Here is a 23,024-nt window from a genome sequence, read left to right as displayed (position 1 = left end):
TTGTCATTATCTAATAATGACCGGAGCGACAGGGTAGTGGCCATAGCTGCTTAAAGGAAAATGAGACCTCTATTAGTACATAAATTAATACTAAAGACTTGGATTTTAGTCTAAAATTTTTTTCAATATTTTTACGAACTGGTAGCCTCATCCTTCAATTCGAGGAATTACTTTAATTCCTTAATGGGTACTAGAATCCACACAGACTACACACGAGCCCAACTTTGGTTGGTCAACCCATGTGCATCTATGGGTAAGTTCTTAACCAGTTGTTTCTCTAAACAACTTCTAGTAATTGATTTTGCCCCAGAACCTAATCAGTAGGCTTTGGCCTCCACTGAAAAGATCTGGTTAGGTCCAACCATTAACATGACTTAATTTAGTGAATCGGACCAATAAATGATCAGGCCCGACTTTGGCCGGCCAACCTAACCACCATCAGAAAGACTCAATCAAATTATCATATTATGAATAATAATTCCATTAGCCAATGAGCACCAGGCCTTTGGGCCTCCAATGATCATTGAACTAATGGACTCATTATCACTCACTTAATGGGAGGCTATGACTTAGTTATCATTATAACTTAATCATTTTAGGGACCTAATAATTTTGAGGATTTTATTAAAGAATAGTAGAGAAGAAATCATCCAGCCAATTTCAATCCTCCCACTGACTTCATCAAGTCAGATTAAAAAAGGATTTAATTAAAGCTGGCATTAGGAGCACCTAAATCAGTCACACTGATTTACCTAATGACATGGGTGAGCTCTAATCACCAAGTGATCTAATCAAAATCTAACTTACCAGATTGGCTAGGTAAGTGAGATCAGTGGTGGGGATTTGCCATTAACTCGTCAATGATCGAATCAATGCGAGTAGCTCCCGCTTAAGAACCACTGGTCAAAACTGCCGAACTTACCTTAGACACCAACCGGTTCATTAGTTTTAATTTTGATCAACTTAGTAAATAGGGCTCCACCGCGTAGCCATGAATTAAGTCCATCTTGGTCTAGTTAAAGATATGGACCCATTCAACTACAACTATTGAAGTTGAGTCTAGAGTATCCTTGACCTAATCTAATTCAACTTTTGATTAGATTTGACCAATTACTCCATTTAGTCCAATTTTTAAACTAAGCTTAGGTCTAACCCAATTATGGACCTAATTCATCTAACCCATTGACCCACAAGTTTATGCAATTATCTTAGGTCTTAATTCATAATTCTAGACCTACTAGACAACACTTAATTCTTTTAATTAAGTACTTGGGCTGATGGGTCAGGGTTTGGCATTTCGAAAATAATTTTCAAATTTGAAAGATTTTATTTTCTGTTCACCAAATGTGTTAACTCATTTCACAAACGGGTCAGCATATTTCATAAACAGCAATTCTATTGCTCATTTCATAACAGAAAATAACTCAAAATAAATCATAAATTTTCTTTTAGATCTAATCTAACACATTCATGATAAATTTTTTAATTATGTCCTTTCGCTGCTTCATCGGCATGGGATATAATTGCATCGGCACCCCTACCGCCATAGGAGACCCCATCGAATGGGAAGAGAGGGCCTTTAAACCCTATTTTTCTCCTATGATCGGACGGCCATGGCAACCAACCCAATTAGATTACTTGCTACTTGGATCAAGTATATCTAAATATATCAATTTTAAAATTTAAATTTTGAATTTTAAATTTCAAATTTTAAATTTTAAATTTTAAATTTGAGATTTCAACCAAATTTGAAATTTTGAATTTTCAATCTTTGAATTTTAAATTTTGAATTTTGAATTTCAAATTTCAAATTTCGAATTTCAAATTTCAAATTTGAGATTTCAACCAAATTTCAAATTTCAAATTTTGAATTTTGAATTTCAAATTTTGAATTTTGAATTTCAAATTTCAAATTTTGAATTTCAAATTTCAAATTTCAAATTTGAGATTTCAACCAAATTTCAAATTTCAAATTTTGAATTTCAAATTTGAAACTTCTAACAAATTTCAAATTTTAAATTTTAAATCTTTTTGAATTTTGAATTTTGAATTTTGAATTTTAAATTTAAACTTATAGATTACACCTTAATCTACGCATGCATATGTATATCATATTCTAGAACCATGCTCTGATACCATTTGATGCGAAAATTTAGTGCAGGGGCAAAATGGTAATTTTAAAACTTTTTCAAAATTATTATTTTACAGCGGAATTATTAATTAATCTCATTAATTAATACTAATTAATCCTACACTAGGATCTAAATATGATACAACAGCATGCATTTAAATTTGAAATTCAAATTTGAATCAATAAACGTTTTACAGTACTGTGTTCAGAACACATCACCTTTTGCGGGTAGTCGATCATCGTAATCTGATCACCGTCGGGGGGGCTCTGATCGTCACGTCGGAGCCACACAAATATCTGGCCTCTGCGGATCGTCCACACGAAGCTCCCGTCTGATCAGCTCCTCACGAATGCTAGTCGTGATTTCACCCTTTTGATGGCAGATGTTGATCGAACTCCTTTGATCGATGTGTGCCGACTTCTCAGAGGCTCCAGATCATCTGCACAGTTGCTTGAGAGGCTGATGGATCTCTTCCTAAAATTTGGTGGACTCACGACACTCGTGGCACACCAATCTCACTTCCCGAACCCTAGGTAGAAACCCTAGGGTACACACCAAAAACCCTGCACCCAATTTTTTCTCTTTTCTTTCTTTTTCTCTCGGAAGGTTTTGGACCTTCACCTTGTGCAGAAGCCTTTCTCACACCCCAAAATTTCTCTCCTAAAATTTTTACGCACGTCCCACCTTTCTCCTCTTTTTAAAACAACGTCGAACGTGTCTTATCCGCGTGAGAGGATAAAGACAAGAGGTTACACATTTGAATTCAAATCAAATTTGAATTCAAACGAAAACCAACTTATCCCTATCCTTTTAGACGTGAGAAGAGAAGGGGCGTGGCTCTTTGTGCATGGAAAATATTTCACGAGAAACCTTTTCTCGTGTAAGTAATGTGGCGCACAAAATGGATAAGGATGAAAGGGCAAGTGATAAGTTATCCATTCAAATTCAAATATGCTTTGAATTTGAATGGCTAACTAATTATTTTATCCATCCATATGGCGCACAAATGAGGGCGTGGGGAAGGGTTTTGCGTGAGAAAAATTTCACGAGAAGTTTTTTCTCGTGAATACAAATGGGTGCAAGGAAGTTGGGTGTCGCAGGGAATTTAAAATAAGGTGGTTTGATTCAAATTGAGCCAACCTAGTTTAAAATAGGTTAAGCACAATTAGACCAGATTAAATCCAACATAATTAGGCTTAATTAGGCTCAATAAAATCCTAATCAAATCTGGAATTAACTAAACCTAACCCCTGATCAAATCAGGGACTAAACCACCTTAGCGATTAGGTCAACATTTAACCTAATCGGGTCAATCCAAACTGAATCCAATTCAATTTGGACTTGATCCAAAAATAATTACTCAATCAAATTGAGTTAATTAGTGATTAAATTACTAATTAAATCTCTCATAAATATTGAGTCCAAATCCGATGGGCAATCAGGCATTAGAGACCATCGATATGAAACCCTGATCAAAGAGTTCAAATTTCAAATTCAAAATTTGAAATTCAAAATTTTGACCCCGGTACCCAAAATGTGTGGAACTCATGATTAGAGAATCCTAATTCTCAATCATAGAGTCCCAAATAGATAAGACTCATAATCAGCCATCAGATCAGAAAGGAACCTCTAATGTGTGTGACCCCACAGGTTCGAACCTAAACCGGTAGCACAGGAACTAATTCCTGTACTAATCGAAGTGACCATCTAGTAATGATATCCGACGACCGGATAGGTCGAATAATCGCAATCGCAACATTCAGAACCTACGTGAATATGGTTACCGTATAATTCATCCCTTTTGACCCCTGTGTTTAGGACGACTCAGGGTTAAACTGTCAACCCTGATGATATCATCCGAATCATGCTCAACTCAATTAGTCCTGTGACTCCTCACTAGGACTACCCTGGCCAAGGTTTTGCTAAATTGAAATACGACTGTACACAGCTCCTAAACTGGAGTGGTCAATCCCATCTTGACACACGCACCGACAAGTCAAGTACTTGACTATACCCAGCAGTCTTTCGTCACTGAATTAGAAATTCAGGTAGTCCAGTGCCTAAGTGCAGTGAGTTGCTTGCAAGTCACCGTGGCGGTCTCAGGTCGGAGGGACATTTATACCCATATCCCATCGGAGCAAATCTTGACAGCAGAAATAGCTCCGGAGTTGGTCACGTTCAGTGCAGATGTACCATTACATCTCACCTGTATGCCATACCAGTGTCTCCACACTCTTTGGTTATGAGGACAACCAACCCATATGGCACACAACGACCTATGCTCGATAAACATTGTCGTCCTTGGTAACAACGTATCATTTGGTCGCGAACATGTTTAAGGACTAAGCGACAAATCCTCCTTTGTCGAGTCTAAATAGTCCTAAGGACTTCACCACAACACAGGAGTTCATTAGAAGATGAAACATTTATGATGAAAAAAAATATCAAAATAACTTTTATTTATTTATAATTCATGTACTAATACAAAAAGGAGCACAACCGTCAACAGGCTGACGATTGGCTTTGGGACACTATTCCCAACACCAAACGCCCCCTAAGATGTTTATGTGAGCTATACAAGCTAGAGATAAGAATATTTCATGAGATGTTTATGCGAAGCATGTTAGCTTGTAAGAGAAATAGATGGAGATGTAACATAATTATGTGTTAATTGGTTTAAGCCAGAATATGTTATATATGTGTTTTACTCTTGAGCAGTATAAAGCCTAGTTTGAGAAATGAAACCATGGAGTTGATTGTGAGTCATATCAGCTAGCGTGGAGATATATTTTGAGATGTATTTGTGAGCCATATTAGTTGAATTGAAAAAAGTATTATTTCTGAGATGTTTATGCAGGTCATGTTAGCTAGTGAGAAGAGAGCATATTGGGAAGGTTATGTGTTTGAGATGTTTAAATCAGAAAGTGCTAAGCATGTCTTACTGTTGAATAGCATGTATAAGGTATAGTTTGAGTAATGAGAACCAGGAGATGTTATGTGAATGTTATCCTTGAACAGTTTGTACAGAGCACAATATAATGAATAAAATCCTAGGAGATATTTTGATAAAATGTTGAGCTAAATTTATAATATTCATGTTAGCAGATTTAAAGATTTATTGAATTAATTGTGACTAGGTTTCTAGTTAAGTTTTTTTCTTCGCCTTTCTTAAGGATGGGATGTAGCACGCTTGTCCAATTTCAAGGGTGAGATGTTATATAGTTTGTCTTCGAAAATAACTCAGTAATAGTGTAAAAAAACTTCAATTTTTTACAAATTTGTTTAGCAAACTCCCAATCACTCTCACTAAGTGAATACTTATATTGAGATTCACATTGTCTCAATCGATTAAAAACATCCTTATATTGAATAACAGTTTGAAGTATCAGATAAGTGGAGTTCCACTTTATTGGACAATCCAAACATAATATCTTACTAAAAAAAATTCATAATTATTTAATAGTTTCTTCAAACTTTGCCACTTTTTTAGAAGTTATGGTCCAATATGCTTTACTATCACTTATACTTTCAAGACTATCTTTTATCACATCCAAACCATCTTTGACAATAAAATTCAAAATATAGGCACAACAATGCATGTGCAATATGAAACCAGATTGCAACAAGTAATCAACTTATAATTTATCTTTCACAATACTAATCAAAGCATCATTCATTGAATAGTTATCCAAAATAATAGTTGACAACTTTATATCCACATTTCAATTCAACAAACAATCAACCAAAATCTTAGTAAGAACATCACTAGTATGCAGACAAGCCACATAGATAAACCTATAAAAAATTTAATAATTTATAATCAAAAAATAATTACACAAGTATAAAATATTATATAATAGTAAAGCATTAAAGAGTTCGATATCTCAAAAGTTGGCTTTGTAAAGTCTACGAGTTATTAATAAAATGTGCTGTGACGGTCATAAATTCTTTCTTTTGGGTTGAAGCTATCCACATATCCGTTGTTATGGTAATTCTACTATCATTATTCTCTAAGATCTTCATCATCTTATTTCTTTCAAAGTCATAGGTCTTAAAAATATCAGTTTTTATAGTGTTGCGAGATGGACACTTGAAAAGTGGTTGAAGTATATTAAAAAATTTTCTAAACAAATCATGATCCACCATCGAAAGAGGATATTCATGTACTATGATCATAGAAGCCAAATCTCTCCTTGCATTTGCTTGATCAAAAGCATGATTAACTATGTCCCCTTTAACATCCATACTTTACAGCATTTGTCTTATATCCTTTGTGCTTCTTTTTGGACGATTTTATGTGTTGATGTAAATGATTTGTTTCATACTTCGAAGATCTCCCATGCAACTTATGACAATGATTGCATTCTACTTTGTCCACTCTATTGATTTTTTTCTTTGTAAAGTGACTCCAAACCACACTTCTTCGCTTTCCATGCTCTACAATTGAGTCATGTGCATCTGCCACAGAAATCGGTTCAAATGAAACACCTACGGCATTCGATGTAGATGTAAGATTATACTAAAAGTGAAAGTTTCTTACGGTATTGAAGGATTAGATCCTTCCTCTAATTCTTAAGAAGAACCTCCATTTTTGGGATCATGAGAGCTAAATATTTCTTCCAACGTCATTAATAAATTGTCATGAGAAAAATTATGCATAAAACATAAATAATCAACCATTCCATAAATTTATAGTATTTTATACACCTATGCAGCTTTAAAGATATGCAGATAGTAAAAGATCAGAATATAATTTTTTAATACTAATTCAGGAGGATTGGTAATATCTATGGAGTACCTATCAATGAAATAGAGAGTTGGTAACTTTAATAATTTTTTATTTTTCTTTCAAATTATCATATGTAAAGTGTCATAATCATAATAAAAATAGAATAAAATAAAAACTGGATAGCATCTCCTTCATCCTAACAAGTTTTTTTTCACCTTTTCTATTTTCCTGTGTTTCGGAGCAAGGGTGGCAAGACTGGACCCAAGGTGGCGAGCAGGGGTGGTGCAGCTGCGAGGCTTCATGCGAGGTGACGAGCAGAGGTGGCAAAGTGGTGGCGAGCAGGGCCTACGGGGCTGGACGCGAGGCGAGCTAGGGCAGCGGGGCTGGACAGAGGCGGTGAGTAGGGATAGCATGGTTGTACGGCTTCACGCGAGGTGATGGAGTGGCAACGAGCAGGGCCTATAGGGCTTGATGTGAGGCAAGCAGGGATGGCAGGGCTGGATGCGAGGCGATGAAGATGCAGCTGCGGGGCTTCATGCAAGGTGGTGAGCAAGGGCGGCGGAGTGGCGGTGACTGTGAGCAAGACGTGAGGTGGCCATGGTGAGCAGGCTTTGGAGCTTGATGCGAGGCAAGCCGATAGGGCTGGACCCGAGCTAACAAGGGCGGCGGCATGGCTGGACGGGCACGACGAGGTGGCGATCCAATCTCCACTCTCTAGATTCAAAAGGCAGAAGCAACAAAATTAGAGATTTAGGTTTAGGATTACTGGTAGTTAGGGTATTTTAATATATTATAATTTATTTTATCAAAAAAATATATATGATAATTCATTAATTTAGAGTTTAGATATTATAATTAATAATTTTGAGTTTATTCTAATTAAATTTAGATATTAGAATACTAATAGATAATATAATTTTGAGTTTATTTCTAATTGAATTTGGACAAAAGACATTAGTTGGTTAATGATTTGCTTACTAAAATTATTTTATGAAATTACTATAATTTAATGTAACACTTTGTACTTATTATACATTTATATTATAAAAATAAAAACTATAGTTTATGTAATACTTATAATTGAAATTACTATGGTTTATGTAACACTTATTATATATTTATATAATAACAATATCAAATATATTTATTATATACTTATATGAGTCATTTATTATATTAAAATTCACTATATTGAAATTACTATAATTTATGTAACACTTATATAATAACAATATTGAATACACTTATGTTACTTATTTATTATATTAAAATTCACTATATTGAAATTACTATAGTTAATGTAATACTTATTATACACTTATGTAATAAAAATATTGAATACACATATACACTTATAAATCTTATATTAGTTACTTATTATACACTTAGCTGCAATATATGATGAGAATATTTTACTTTTAATTTTTTACTTTAGAACTAAAGCTACTAATTATTTTTATTATAAAATATATATTAATAAGTATATAGTATAGAAATAGTTATTTATTAGATTCAATTACTTTATTGGCTTGGTTGACATACACTTGATGTATTTTTTTTATTTTAAATTTAATTTTTATGGGATGAATTAAAGATGAATCACTATTATGGGATGAATTGAAATTATCTATTTGAAGACAAAATCATAATAAAGAAAAGAGAAAAAATAATAATTATTATTATTATTATTGATATTTTGAATAAGTTTATATTTCTCATTTTATAAAGATGGAAGGGTATTATTTTTAAATAAAATAAGACTGCCTCTATTAGGACTTGTTCAAAAAGATAAAAAATTTAAAATTATAATATTTTTAAGATACAAAAATATTAATTATCTTATTCTATAATAAAAAATATTAAGTGAAAAAGAAGCTTGAGATACTAAAAGATAATGAGAATGAAGAAAAAATATATAAATATAATTCAATAATTGATGAAACTAATATAATTATCATATTAACTATAAATTGAATATTTATATATAAAGATAGATCATATATATATATATATATGTATATATATGTATATATATGTGTATATATGTATATATATGTGTGTATATATATGTATATATGTGTGTGTGTGTCTATATATATATATATAAAGAGAGAGAGAGACCATCTCTCTCTCTATATATATACACACACACATTTGGGTATGGGTTCGGGTATTACCCATACCCGTAAGTTTGGGTCGGGTTCGGATTCGAGTTTGGATAGAAAACAGTACTATCCATATCCTACCCATATCCGTGCTACAATTTTCAAATTTTTCTCAAATCTGAACTCAAACCCGACCAAATCCTATCTTTCGGATTTGATCGGGTTTGGATAAGGTGCATACCCATTGGGTCGGGTTAATTTTGCCATCCCTAAGATTCATCCATAGAAGACTAGGAGCATACAAGGAGAAATTTTTAGGCTTAGATGCTAAATTTATGCAAAGAAATGTATAGTAAGGACAGATCATTAAAAGAGTTATTTTTTTTCACTTGTATAATTTCATTTAAAAAAAGCGAGAGGCTCCCAATCATTTTACATGATGTTATCCAGATAGATTAGTCAATATTCATCTTATCCTCAATTTTACTTTCAAGTGAATGGCTAGTATACGTGAAGAGTAAATTGAAAGGGATGTTGTTCCCATTCCTACTAGTACCGTCAAAATGGGCTAGCTCGGCCCATAAGGGCTTAAAATTTGATGGGCTGGGTTGGGCTAGGCCCATTCAAAAAATAGGACGTAATATTGCTGGCCCAGTCTAGCCCTTTAAGGACCGTGGGCCAGGCTGGGCCAGCCCATAGGCCTTGAATCTCGAATAACTTAATATCAATTAATTTAATTTAACATCCGGCTTATAGACTAAAGAGAGTTAGGGAGAGAGATACCAACTGGCGACTATTGAGAGGGAGAGAGATCGAGGAGGAGGAGGGGAATCATCCGATCGGCGACGTCGGTCGTCCGTCGATCGGCAACGATCGGAAAGGAGGGGCGTCGATCGATGGAAAGGATGATGGGCCCGGAGGAGGAGGGGGATCATCCGGTTAGCAGTCGGAAAGGAGGGGCATCGATCGACGGAAAGGAGGAGGGGCCTGGAGGAGGAGGGGAATCATCCGATCGACGGCATCGATCATCCGTCGGTCGGCAGCGATTAGAAAGGAGGACGGGTGTCGATCGATGGAAAGGAGGAGGGGCCCGAAGGAGGAAGGGGATCGTCCGATCAGCAATCGAAAAGGAGGGGCATCGATCGATGGAAAGGAGGAGGGGCCCGAAAGAGGAGGGGCTTGACGTCCTGCTGCTCGACAGAGGCGATCATCTTGCTGATGAGGAGGCGATCGTCCTGCGGCATGTGGGGGCAGCGGGGCGGTGGTGACAGCCGGTGATGTGGGCAGCGGTCAAGATTTGAGAATCAAATTAAAAAACGTAGGTCCCACTCCCACCATCCCAGCCTCCTAATAAAAGTATAAATTATAAAACCTAATAGTAATAATTTTTTTTTATTTTTTTAAATTTTCATGGCCCACCTAGGCTGGTCCGGCCCAACCCATGTTTGTCCTTGGGCTGATGTGGGGTGGGCCAAACAGGCCCGATTGTTATTTGGGTTACTCGTATGACAGCCTAACCCATCCCATTTCGAGGGTTGGATAGGGCCGGCCCTATGGGCCAAGCCCATTTTGACAGCCCTAATTCCTATATAAGATAACACTGGTTTATTAACTTTTTTAAATTACTAAAGTATCTTGTTAGCTATAGTTCTTTGTACTATATAATATCATATCTTCTTCGGTTTACCTTCATCCAGGGACATTGGACAAGAATTACAAGCCTAGTTGGAAGTAGGCTTGCCTACAAACCTCCAATTGATGATATAAATGCTCGAGATTTGTGCATCCTCCTCATGGTCTTCAGTACTCATGCTATTCTTATAGCATTCTCTTTAGATGTTTTGGAAGGTAAGACAAGTCTTAGACACACCTACTATCTTTTATTATCATGCCATTTTTTCATGTGGTTATCTAATGCAGATTTACCCTAGAAGCTTTGAGGCTCTAGTTTACAAAAAGATTAGAAGGTTAGTTCTTCAAATCCTTCTTCTAAAAGAGTTATTATATATCCTTGTTAGGCAGTGGTGATGCATCATTATTGCTAAACATTGTGGCCAATGTGGGGTATGGATATACTGGTATATCCCTTGCCATGTTACTGTTACCAATGTGGGGTATGGAGTTGCTCATATTACTATTGCCATGGATGTGTGTGCATGACATCATTCTTTATAAAGACCATGAAAATGGCTTTTCTTGGAGCAGCAAGGGGCTATGAAATATATTCTACTAGGCATCATTATCTTTGGCTCTTTATGTTAGATGTATATCCTACAAGTCAATCAGACCGACACATTAATTTTTTTTAGGATATAATTTTATACTTGACCTAATTAATAAAGACAGTTAATTCCATTCATGTAGTATATGCATCTATGAATCATCCAAAAAATTAATAGATGATGACACATATTCTCAAGAGTTAAAAATTTGAGACATGTGTTGTTGATGGTTAATTTCTAAATTGATCTCGATCGTTGGATCATCACGAAGATGGTGATTGATCCGATCAGTGCATGGATCTTTTCTCTTAGAATATACGAGTCTCGAGTCTACAGTGTGAGGATACTAGAGCGAGAGTGCAGGTGGCTATTAGAGAGTAATAGTACTGAGCACGATCAATATGAAAAGTCACTTAGATGTCTACTCACTCATCAGTAAATTCTCGATATTGTAGTTATGTGAGTGGTTCTTAGATCTGTGGTGCCTCGGCTACTCACAGTGAGGTTGCTACAGTTTGACTGTACATAAACTTGATCTCCTAGCTATTTAGATCCTCACTATATATGTTGGTTACAATAGGTTCGCTGTAGGAGTAAGGCACATACTTAGAAGAGATCTATCAATTTTAATAGTTAAGAAGTAGTCCTATGTGATTTATGAAGTCAAATCATAAGACCGTGGCCACAGCATAGTGAATTATGAAAAAGGATTGACATGAGATTTCATGATTTGAACTCAAACTGATTAAATCTTACATATGATATACGATAAGGTTTGACGAATTTTTCATAACCTCCATCTTATCGGGACTTATGATAGAAGAACTGAATCATACGGTAAGTACATCCAGAAGTTCATCCTTCTATTCTGTTGGGTTGCCATTATATGCTACTAGACATCACTAGTAAATTATGGGATCAATAAGAATTATTTTGATAGTCAATAATTCTCGATTGATGAGTTAAAATTATTTCAATCTATTGAAAGAAGTTTCAATAATATTTTGATAGATATCAAAATATTTCTTACTATCAGATAGAATAGAATTTATGGGATCACACATAAAAGAGATCTTGATTGATCAGATTATTGAATCATAATTTTGAATCATAAATTGTAAGTGATCTTAATTATCAATTTGATTGATGATTAAACTTAAATGTAAAAGTTATATTGAGAATTTACTAAGAGTTAGTAAATTATAAGAGGATGAAATTATAATTATTGTATATTATTTGATTTGATCAAATATTAAGATTAGGTCCTAATCAAATTAAATCGAATTTAATTTGATTAGATTTGATTTGAGTTTGGCTCAAACTAAGTTTCATTAATCTAATGGGATTAGATTTAATAGATACCAGACCCAAACATATCTAGATTAGGTTTGATCTAACCTTTAGTAATATTTGATTGGTATAGAATCCTAGTCAATTTAAATCAGATTTAATTTGATTAGATATGATTTAAATTTGACTTAGATTAGATTTTATTAGTCTAATTGGATTGGACTGGACCCAATCTCAATTGGACTCCAACTTCCATTAGGATTTGAACTAGCCCTTGACCTAATCCAAAGAGGAGGATATACCCATAAAGTCTCACTCACCAAGGGCCTTCACGCCTCATAGTTTCTATAAAGAAAAGAGATGGAGTGGGATTTGTTGGCATGGAGAATTTTTAGGGATTAGGTGGGGCGACAACTTAAGAGATAGAGTTCCACTCTATCTAAACAAAGCCCTAACTAACCTAGGTTTAAATTGAGGGGATAAGGGGGTGCCTCCCCTAATAGGTAACATCTAGATGAGATGCCCCAAGGATGGCATGCAAAAAGCTGAGCATGAGATCAAGGAGGGCATACGAGACAATGGGCGTTGGTTTTGGATGGGATGCCCCTTCTCCCTTCTTCCTTCTTTCTAACAACCAAGGGTTGGTTGTTGTAGGTAACTCCCTATCTCTCTCTTGTATCTAAGAGTTGGATATGTCTTCCTCATCCTCTCCTCCATTGATATCCAATGGTTGGACATTAAAAATTAGATTTGATCTAATTTAGTTTCTTGATCCATGAGATGGACAGTTCTCCTCTTTTTCTCCTCATATCTAGTCCAAAGATTGGACAAGAAGGAAAATAAGAGATATGATTTCTTACCTTCTTTTGTAGATCTTGATTTTTTCTTTTGAGAAGAGAAAAAAAAATCTGATTTAATCTGATTTCGAGTTCCTCCTACAGATCTATTTAATTCTTTTGAGAAGAGAATTAAAAGTTTAAATTGATTCGACAGTCCAGGGAGTGATCTTTGTAAGAAAACTAGCATCCCAATGAGATCGAGACCTCTTGATCATATCAGCCTCGATGGATATCCGTAGAGGTCGGATACTTGTGCGGCTACAATGAGACTTTGAAGATATCCTCAGATCATCGAATCACAGTGAAGATCTATCCATATAAAGATAAAATTCAGATCCTTTTTTTAGATTTTATCTTGCATATATGATGATGTTTGGGTTATGAGATTTGATTTTTATGCATGCTAGATTAGATTAGATCTAATTAAAAAATTATTTTAATATTATTCTGATATAAGGTTGCCCTGACTAACGATAAAATGTTATGTTGAATGGTTATCCTAGAATGATGTTGAAGTAATATAGAAATTTCTATTTTTGCTGTGTACTCTGTATGAATTTAAAATTTTTAAAAATTTTACATGCTTACCTATCGCTATGTGGTGTTGATATCCAACAGTGGTATCAGAGCCATCTCATTAATGTAAGGTTAAGATCTTGATATCAGATCTGAAAATTATTTTTTGATATGAAAGTCTGAATTTTAATTGATCATGAAGATGATTTTAAATATGAAAATCTGATTTTTAGATATAAAATTAAGAATGTTCATGATCAAAGAGATAAAATTTATGATCTAAAAATCTATTTTTAGATCTAAAATCTGAATGGTTGAAATTCATGTGATAGATTTTGAGATCTAAAAAGCTATTTTTAAATCTAAAATTCAGATTAATTTATATTTATGCATTGTATTCTAGATCTAAAAATTAGTTTTCAGATTTAAAAATTTAATTTCTTATATTGATAAATTTGAAATTAATGATTAGTGAAAATCATGTGATATCTTGCTTAATCAGAATTTTCATATATAAATTTTATCTTAATGTTCATGCATCTAACATTCTAAATCTAATTTTTATGTGATGTAAATTTTATTAGATATAAATTTATCTTTATTACATGTTCATGCATGAGATGATGTTCATAGATAGAGATCTATCTTGATGTGATCAATGATAATTTAGATGCATTCAAATTAGGATAATTTGATTGAACATAAGATAAAATTAGTTGAGTCAATCTAAGTTCATCCTGACACAAGATTATCCTGGCATAATAAAGGTCATTACATTGCATGGTTATCCTAGGATGAAAAGACATTGATATAACACCATAAGAAATTATAGCATGAACATAAAAGATTATGTAATAATCACAAGGATTATGAGATAATCATAAGAACTATATGATAGTCATGCGCATGTCTTTCATGGATACGTATAGTGAACACTTAGAATCACTCCAAACCCTTGGAGTAGGATTGTATCATGAATGCATGATTATTTGATTAGCGATTTGCAATCCTTGATGATGGAAATCAATTGGGTTGAATCAATTTGAACTGGTTGATCGATTGATGTTTGAATTAATTTGAACTGGTTGATCGATTGATGTCTAAGGCAAAAGATAGAATGATGGTTATTTAATTAGAACCGTTGCATATGTACGGAGAGCCTCCCATCAATCTTGAACTTATCTGATCAATTTGATCAATTATATTTCTTATTGGGTGCTTAGATTTGAGTTCACCACGTATGTTGCAATTGCGTCTTGATTCGATCTTGGTGAATCAAGTAAGGATCTCTCAAGTAGATCCATGTTAATTATAAATTTATATCAGATGCAAATAAATAATTAAAATTAAAAAGATCGAAATTAAATCTTCTGGAACTTATATTAAGTCTAGCGATCTTTCACCGTTGTAGAGATACAGGTATGCTACTGATATTGATTGTTCTCGACTAGTCATAGTAGTTTAGTTACATCAAAAATACGCAACCACTCTATTAGCATTAGATGCTTCGGGGTAAGATAGGGTTGGGCTCAATATCTATCAGGTGAGAGAGCTAATGATGATTTTGTATTCGTTGATGAATGGTGGGTCTGACTTAACTAAGAAGTATGATCAATATCTATCAAGTGAGCCCACATGACTTAGAGATCGAATCGTTATAACATGCTTCGAAAAGCATTGAATAAGAGCTGTCCACTTATCAATATGCGTATTACTAATATCTGTCAGGTGAGATGCACGTATGTCGGTGGGACTGCAGTATCCACTAGAAATCTTAATCATGAAGAATTTTTATTTCTCCATCCTAGGAGTGTGAGGGATTCAAAAAAATAATGAGAGTATATTTATTTTAAAAATTCTTAGAATAAATTTAAAATCAAGTATAAATATTTAACTAGAATCTCTACTCTTTGATAGAATTAAAAATCGACTTTTAAGCCTCACAAACTTAGAACCAATTGACTAACCAATCAAGTTATAAAGACTAGTTCAGGAACCTAAAATGATTTTAAGTTCCAAGAAGTTGAGATAATCAGGATATCTCTATTTTATCAAACTGTCTGAATTTGAATAAAGGACAATCAGTTCATAATCATTGTTTGACAATGATTAAAGACTTGAAGAGTTTAAGAGGAAGGATTCTAGTATACCTTGTGAACCTAAAGAAAAAAAATAGAGAATATGTCTTTAGAAGATATGTTGGATCTGTTCGATATTGGTATCTGAGCAGATAATGAATGCTATAGGATCTGAGAGATCCATAGATGAGATAACCCAGTATATGTGGCACCTCAGGCTTGACCATATCAGAGAGGATAAAATACATAAATTAGAAAGATATGAGCTCCTAGGCTTATCGACTCTCGATTCATTTTCGATTTATGGATTCTACCTTCAAAGATAGATGGCCAAACCACCCTTTATAGGATATGGGGTGAGAACCACTAATATATTTATCCTGATACATTCTGATGTATGCATCCCATTTGATGAGCGGGTCAAGGATGATTCTCTTTACTTCATTACTTATATTAGTGACTGTTCATGATATAGGTACATGTGTGAGATATAAATTTGAAAGTTTTAAAAGGTTTAAAAATTCAGATATGAAGTAAAGAAGTAAATTAAAAAATTCTTAAGGTTCTTTGATGAGATCAAAGAGGTGTATGCCTTAATGAAAGTTTCTAACCTACCTCAAAAATATAATATAGTCTCGCAATGAACTCTTCCTGGTGCAATTCAACTTGATGGGATTTCGAGAGCAGGAATAGGACTCTATTCAATATAGTCTGATCCATGATGAGCATTACTGATTTTTCCTTATTTTTTTTAGGAATATGCTTCATTTAATGAATAGAGCTCCATCTAAGTCTTTCATATCACACCAAATAAGATGTGGCATGATTAAGGGTGTCCGACCCATGTCTAGACACAGTAGGCAGATGAGTTAGAGGTTAGGTCTATAAGACTTATTTTGAGGTATCCTAAAAGATTTTAGGAATACTATTTTTCTTCCAAAAGATCACAATATTATTGTGATCTGACATGCTATATTCTTGAAGAAATTATTTATCCAAGATGTAGATAGCGGAAGGAAAACTGAGCTAAAAAAAATAAAGTATCTTAAGAGCAATGAATCATAGGACTTAAAGAATCTATTCATATTGAGCTAGTACATGTAGTCCCTTCTGTTGGAGTTTTACGATTTCATGCATGCACAATTTTTCAAAATGAGTATGCAGCAGAATTTAAAATTTTTAGATTAAATCTAATTTAATCTAAGTATGCATAAGATCAATCTTAAAACTACAAATAGGATTATCATATATGAGATAGGATTCAGATACAGAAATCAAATAAAAAAAAATAAATAGAGAATATATCTTGGCATGGATTGATCTTCACCATGAACTGATGATCATGGATATCTTCTGAAGGTCTTTTGTAGCCGCACAAGCATCCGGCTTCTACGAATTTTCACACGAGACTCTAATCTGATCAGAAACTTTTTGATCTCATTAGGGTTTTAGCTCTCTTGCAGAGATCGTATCTTGATGGTTAAAATTTTTTTTTCTCTTAAGACAATCTTAGAGAAGAAGAAAAAGCAAGAGAATGTTGATCTCTATGCTAGAGATCATGAGAAGAATCTTTTCTTCTCTTTTCTTCCTAAAATTTATGTACCAAATCTCTACAATAGAGATGTAAGAATTTTTATCCAATTTTTGAACAAAGAGGAGAGAAAACACCCATGTCCAAATATGGTTAAAAGAGAGGAGAGGAGATGTCCTAACAACCAACTTTTTTGTGTAAGAAAGAAGAGATATGAAGAACCAAGCTTCACGCCATGAAGGACCTTCACGCCGTGCCTCTCACCATGACTTTTCTCTATGCACAACTCCCTTTCTTTTGGCGTCAAAACTTGATCCATATCAGGTCAGACCATCTCTCAAAAGTCCCACATTTAAATAGACAAAGAGATAAGGTGTTGGGTTAGGAGATAAGAGTCCTAACATCCTTGGACTCTAGATTTTTATGCCGCCACATCCAATCTGATTTTGCACCAAAAGTCACATGGAAAAATAAGGTGTGAACTTCTTTCACGCTAAAACATCTCATGGTTATGGAGAAATTCTATGAGTTCTTACACGCTAAAAAAGGGTGGGGTGTGGGGCTTTTATGGTGCATGAAAGGAGGAATTTTAACTCACATGGGATTCTTCTTTTACAAGGCTGATTTAAACTAATTTAAATCCTAATTAATCCTAATCATATTAAGATCTGATTAGGTCTAAATAGATAAAAATTTAAATCTAATTTGGAGTCCAAACTATTTAGATTAGATGTCACCTAATTAGAAAATAAGTCCTAGTCCTTTTGGACTCTTTCTTGGTGCTTGAGTCAAACTAAATTTAATCTTAATCTAATTAGGATTTGGTTCACCCAAGAAGATAAAAATTTTTAGTCCAAATAGAAACTCATATATCCTAGTCTAATTAGAAATTGAGTCAAACCCAAATCCTAATTCAATTAAAAATTATCCTCCAATCCAATTCGATTATCTTATAACCCAATTAGGGTTGATCAAATCAATTCCATATCAAGTCAAATTAAATCTAATTTAATTAAATTTGATGCAAGTTTCATTGTTCAATCAAATTGAGCCAATAAGCAATCTTATTGTTAATTAATCCTCCTATAACTCATTAACTCTTTAGCGAGTTATTTGATTGTAATTTTTGCATTGAATCAATCATCAATTAAATTGATAATCAAATCCTATCATAATTTATAATCATAATTCAACCATCAGATCAGTCAAAAGCCTCTTTTGTGTATGATCCCATAGGTTCTATTCTATCTGATAATGAGATATATTGTGATCCCTATCATAATATCATTGAAACTCTTTTTAATAGGTTGGAACCGTTCCAACTCTGTCCATCAAGGATCATCGATCATCAAGATGATGCTCGTGGATCTCACAATCCACCAGTGACACCTAGCAGTATGCAGTGACAATCCAGCAGAATAAAAGGTGATAAACTTCTAGGTGCAGTTAACGTATAATACAGTCCCTCTATCATGAGTCTCGATCAGATGGTAGATTATGGATGAATCATCAAACCTCATCATCGATCATATGATAGATTTAATCAGCTCGAGTCTATGTATGATTCTCGTAAAAAAAAATTTTCATTAATCACACTGCTATAGCCATAGACTTAAAAATTTAGCTTTATAAATTCCATAGGACTACTCTCTTCTGCTAGGATCGATAGATCCCATCTAGATGTATACCCTACTCCTACAGTAGACCAACTATCGCTAACATCCATTACAAGAGCTCATTGAGATCCATATTTATATGTTAGTCAAACTTCAGCAGCTTCACTGTGAGCAGCTGTAGCACCACAGGTCAAAGGATTAGTCATACAACTACAGTAACGAGAAAGTCACTAACGAGTGAGCAGACATCCGTGTGACTTTTCATGTTGGTCATGCTCAGTGCTAGTTGTTCTCTAACAATCATCTGCACTCTCACTCCAGTGTCACTACGTCGCAGACTCGAGACCCATCTGTCCGAAGGAAGCGATCCGTGCACTGATCTATTTGGATCATTCACCATCTCCATGATGATCCTATGATCAGGAGTAATTTAAGAATTAACCATTAATGACACATGTCTTAAATTTTCAATTCTTTGAGAATATGTGTTATCATCTTGTTAATCTCTTAAATAATTTTTGGATACATAAAATATGAATGGTAATATAAATATCCATAAAGTATAAAAATATATCCTAAAAATATAATATGTGTCAATTAAGATTGGCTTCTAGGACATACATCCAACACCTCTTTTATCTCATAGATCCAGTTTAATCTCCGATCCTGTTGAAAAATACTTAGGTATTTTGACAGAGGATATAGAGAAAGTATTTCTCATAGGAGATAAGGAACATGAATTTGATGTGATCAAATATTTTTTGAGGAAAATATGTGTTTATAAGAAGGGTCAGTAAGAGTATTGTCATATTCCTTGTATTGTATATGGATGACATCCTCCTGATTAAGAAAGTTGTTCCTATGCTGACATCAGTTTAAAATTTGATTGTCTAAATAAATTCTCCATGAAGGATCTTGGGAAGCATCCAATAAATATTTATGAGATAGATCTAGGTCAATGTGATAGATCTAAGGGGATGCTAGACTTTTTACAGAAGATGTGCATAGAGGAGGTGTTGAAGGGGTTTAGCATAGAAAACTCCAAAAAGGGCTTCTACCCTTTAGGCATGAGACTAATCTCTCCAAGAAGATGTGTTCTAACATATTTGAGAAGATACAGCATATGAGCTAGATCTCTTATACTTTGGCTAAAGAAAACATCATGTATGTCATGCTATGCACACAAACCGATATAATTCTTGCTGTGAGTGTCACAAGCAAATATCGGTTGAATCCAGACTGAGAGCATTGGATAGCTATGGAAAATATATCTAAGTACTTGAAAAGCACTTAGAATATGTTCATGATCTTTGGGAGGAGATGAAAAGTTGAGGATACAAGGATTTGCAATTCAGACTTAATGTTTGATGTTGATGGTATAGAGTCTATATCAGGATGTATTTCCTTAAGCAATGAGATTTGATAAATTATAAGAGTTTTAAATAACTGATTATTGTAGATTTTAGAAGCCGAGTATGTCGTTGCTTATAAGGTAGCTAAGGAGGCATTCTGAATTGTTGCAGAACTCGATGTAATATAATGAGATGACACAACACTGTACTATGGCAACATAGGTGCTATAGCTCTAGCTAAGGAGCTACGATTTCACCAGAATTCTTAGCATAATAAGAATAATATTATTCACCACTATTTCGAAAAGTAAGACTTCGAGAATCAAAGTAGATCCCATGAAAATATGGTGGGCCCACTAACTAAACAATTTAGCCAGCCAGGACCAAAGCACATCTTGGAGAAGATAGAGCTTAAGTTTGTGGCAGATTGATTTTAGTGTAAGTGAGAGATTATTAGATATATATCCTAAAAGCCAATCAGATCGACATATTAATTCTTTCTAAGACATAATTTTATACTTAACCTAATTAATAAGGATGGTTAATTCTATTCATGTAGTGTATGTATCCATGAATCCTTCAAAAAATTAATAGATATGACACGTATTCTCAAAAGTTGAGAATTTGAGATATGTGTCATTGATGGTTAATTTCTAAATTACTCTCGATCGATGGATCATTATAGGGATGATGATTGATCCGATCAATGTACGAATCTCTTTTCTTAGGATAGACGAGTCTCGAGTCTATAGTGTGGAAATACTAGAGCGAGAGTGCAGATGGTTGTTAGAGAATAACGGTACTAAGCATGATCAATATAAAATATTACTTGGATATCTACTCACTCGTCAGTGATATTCTCGATGCTGTAGTTGTATGAGTGATTCTTAAACTTGCGGTGTCTCGACTACTTACAGTGAGATTGCTATAGTTTGACTGTACATAAACTTGATCTCCTAGCCATTTGGATCCTCACTGTATATGTTGACTATAATGGGTTCGCTATAAAAGTAGGGTGTACATTTAGAAGGAATCTATCGATGTTAGTAGTTAAGAAGTAGTCCTACGTGATTTATGAAGTTGAGTTTATAAGATCGTGGCCACGGCATAGTGAATTATGAAAATGGGTTTCCATGAGATTTCATGATTTGAACTCGAACTGATTAAATCTTATATATAACATATGATAGGGTTGATAAGTTTTTTATAACCTGTATCTTGTCGAAACTCACGATAGATGAACTGAATCATACAGTAACTACATCTAGAGGTTCATCTTTCTGTTCTATTGGATTACCACTACATACTGCTAGACATTACTAGTGAATTATGGGATCAACAAAAATTATTCTGATGATCAATAATTTTTAATTGATGAGTTAGAATTGTTTCAATCCATTGAAAGGAGTTTCAATGATATTTTCATGGAGATCAAAATATTTTTCACTACCAGACAGAATAGAACCTATGGAGTCACATATAAAAGAGATCTTGATTGATCGGATCGTTGAATCATGATTTTGAGTTATAAATCACAAATGATCTTAATTATCAATTTGATTGATGCTTGAACTTAAATATGAAAATTATATTGAGGACTTACTAAGAGTTAGTAAGTTATAGGAGGACTAAATTATAATTATTATATATTATTTAATTTGATCAAATATTAAGATTGGATCCTAATCAAATTAAATTAGATTTAATTTTATTAGATTTGATTTAAGTTTGACTCAAACTAAGTTTCATTAATTCAATGGGATTAGATTTAATAGATACTAGATCCAAACCTATCTAGATTAGATTTGACCTAATCTTTAGCAATGTTTGATTGAGATAGGATCCCAGTCAATTTAAATCAGATTCAATTTGATTAGATATGGTTTGAATTTGACTTGGATTGGATTTCATTAGTCTAATGGGATTGGACTTAATCCAATCTAAATTGGACTCCAACTTCCACTAGGATTTGAACCAGCCCTTGACCTAATCCAAAGAGGAGGATATACCCATAAAGTCTCATGTCCTAAGGGCCTTCGCACCTCATATTTTCTACGAAGAAAAGAGATGGCATGGGATTTGTTGGCATGGAGAATTTTTAGGGATTAGGTGGGGCGGCAACTAAGAGATAGAGTTCTACTCTATCTAAACAAAGCCCTAACCTAGGTTTAAATTAAAGGGATAAGGGGGCGCCTCCCCTAACAGATAACATCAAGATGAGATACCCCAAGGATGGCGTGCAAAAAGCTTGGCATGAGATCAAGGAGGGCGTACAAGAGCATGGGCGTTGGTTTTGGATGGGGCGCCCCTTCTCCCTTCTTCCTTCTTTCTAACAATCAAAGGTTGGTTGTTGCAGGTAACTCCTTATCTCTCTCTTGTATCAAGGAGTTAGATGTCTCCTTCATCCTCTCTTCCATAGATATCCAATGGTTGGACATTAAAAATCAGATTTGATCAGATTTATTTTTTTAATGCATGAGATAGATAGTTCTCCTCTTCCTCTCCTCAGATCTAGTCCAAGAGTTGGACAAGAAGGAAGAACAAGAGTCTGATCTTTTGCCTTCTTCTGTAGATCTTGATTTTTCTCTTGAGAAGAGAAAAGTAGAAAAAAGAA

At 34.1% G+C, this 23,024-nt stretch overlaps 1 protein-coding gene across 3 annotated transcripts in view; it reads left to right on the top strand.

The window, feature by feature from the left end:
* Positions 1-23,024, top strand: part of LOC105060956 (UDP-rhamnose/UDP-galactose transporter 2) — a 66,393-nt gene that overhangs the window by 15,915 nt on the left and 27,454 nt on the right. For 2 of the 3 annotated variants that reach the window (XM_073247604.1, XM_073247602.1), the window contains one exon: positions 7,107-7,553. In XM_073247604.1, coding sequence (XP_073103705.1) covers positions 7,532-7,553 — 22 coding nt within the window. In that variant the 5' untranslated portion in view covers positions 7,107-7,531. Of the gene's footprint in view, positions 1-7,102; positions 7,554-23,024 lie in introns of those variants that run through there. The other variant, XM_073247603.1, reaches the window with a different exon arrangement.

Source organism: Elaeis guineensis, chromosome 13, assembly GCF_000442705.2.
Source record: "Elaeis guineensis isolate ETL-2024a chromosome 13, EG11, whole genome shotgun sequence".
NCBI classification, from domain to species: domain Eukaryota; kingdom Viridiplantae; phylum Streptophyta; class Magnoliopsida; order Arecales; family Arecaceae; genus Elaeis; species Elaeis guineensis.
The sequence above is the reverse complement of the archived record's forward strand: the minus strand, read 5'-3'. Positions and strand labels throughout refer to the sequence as shown.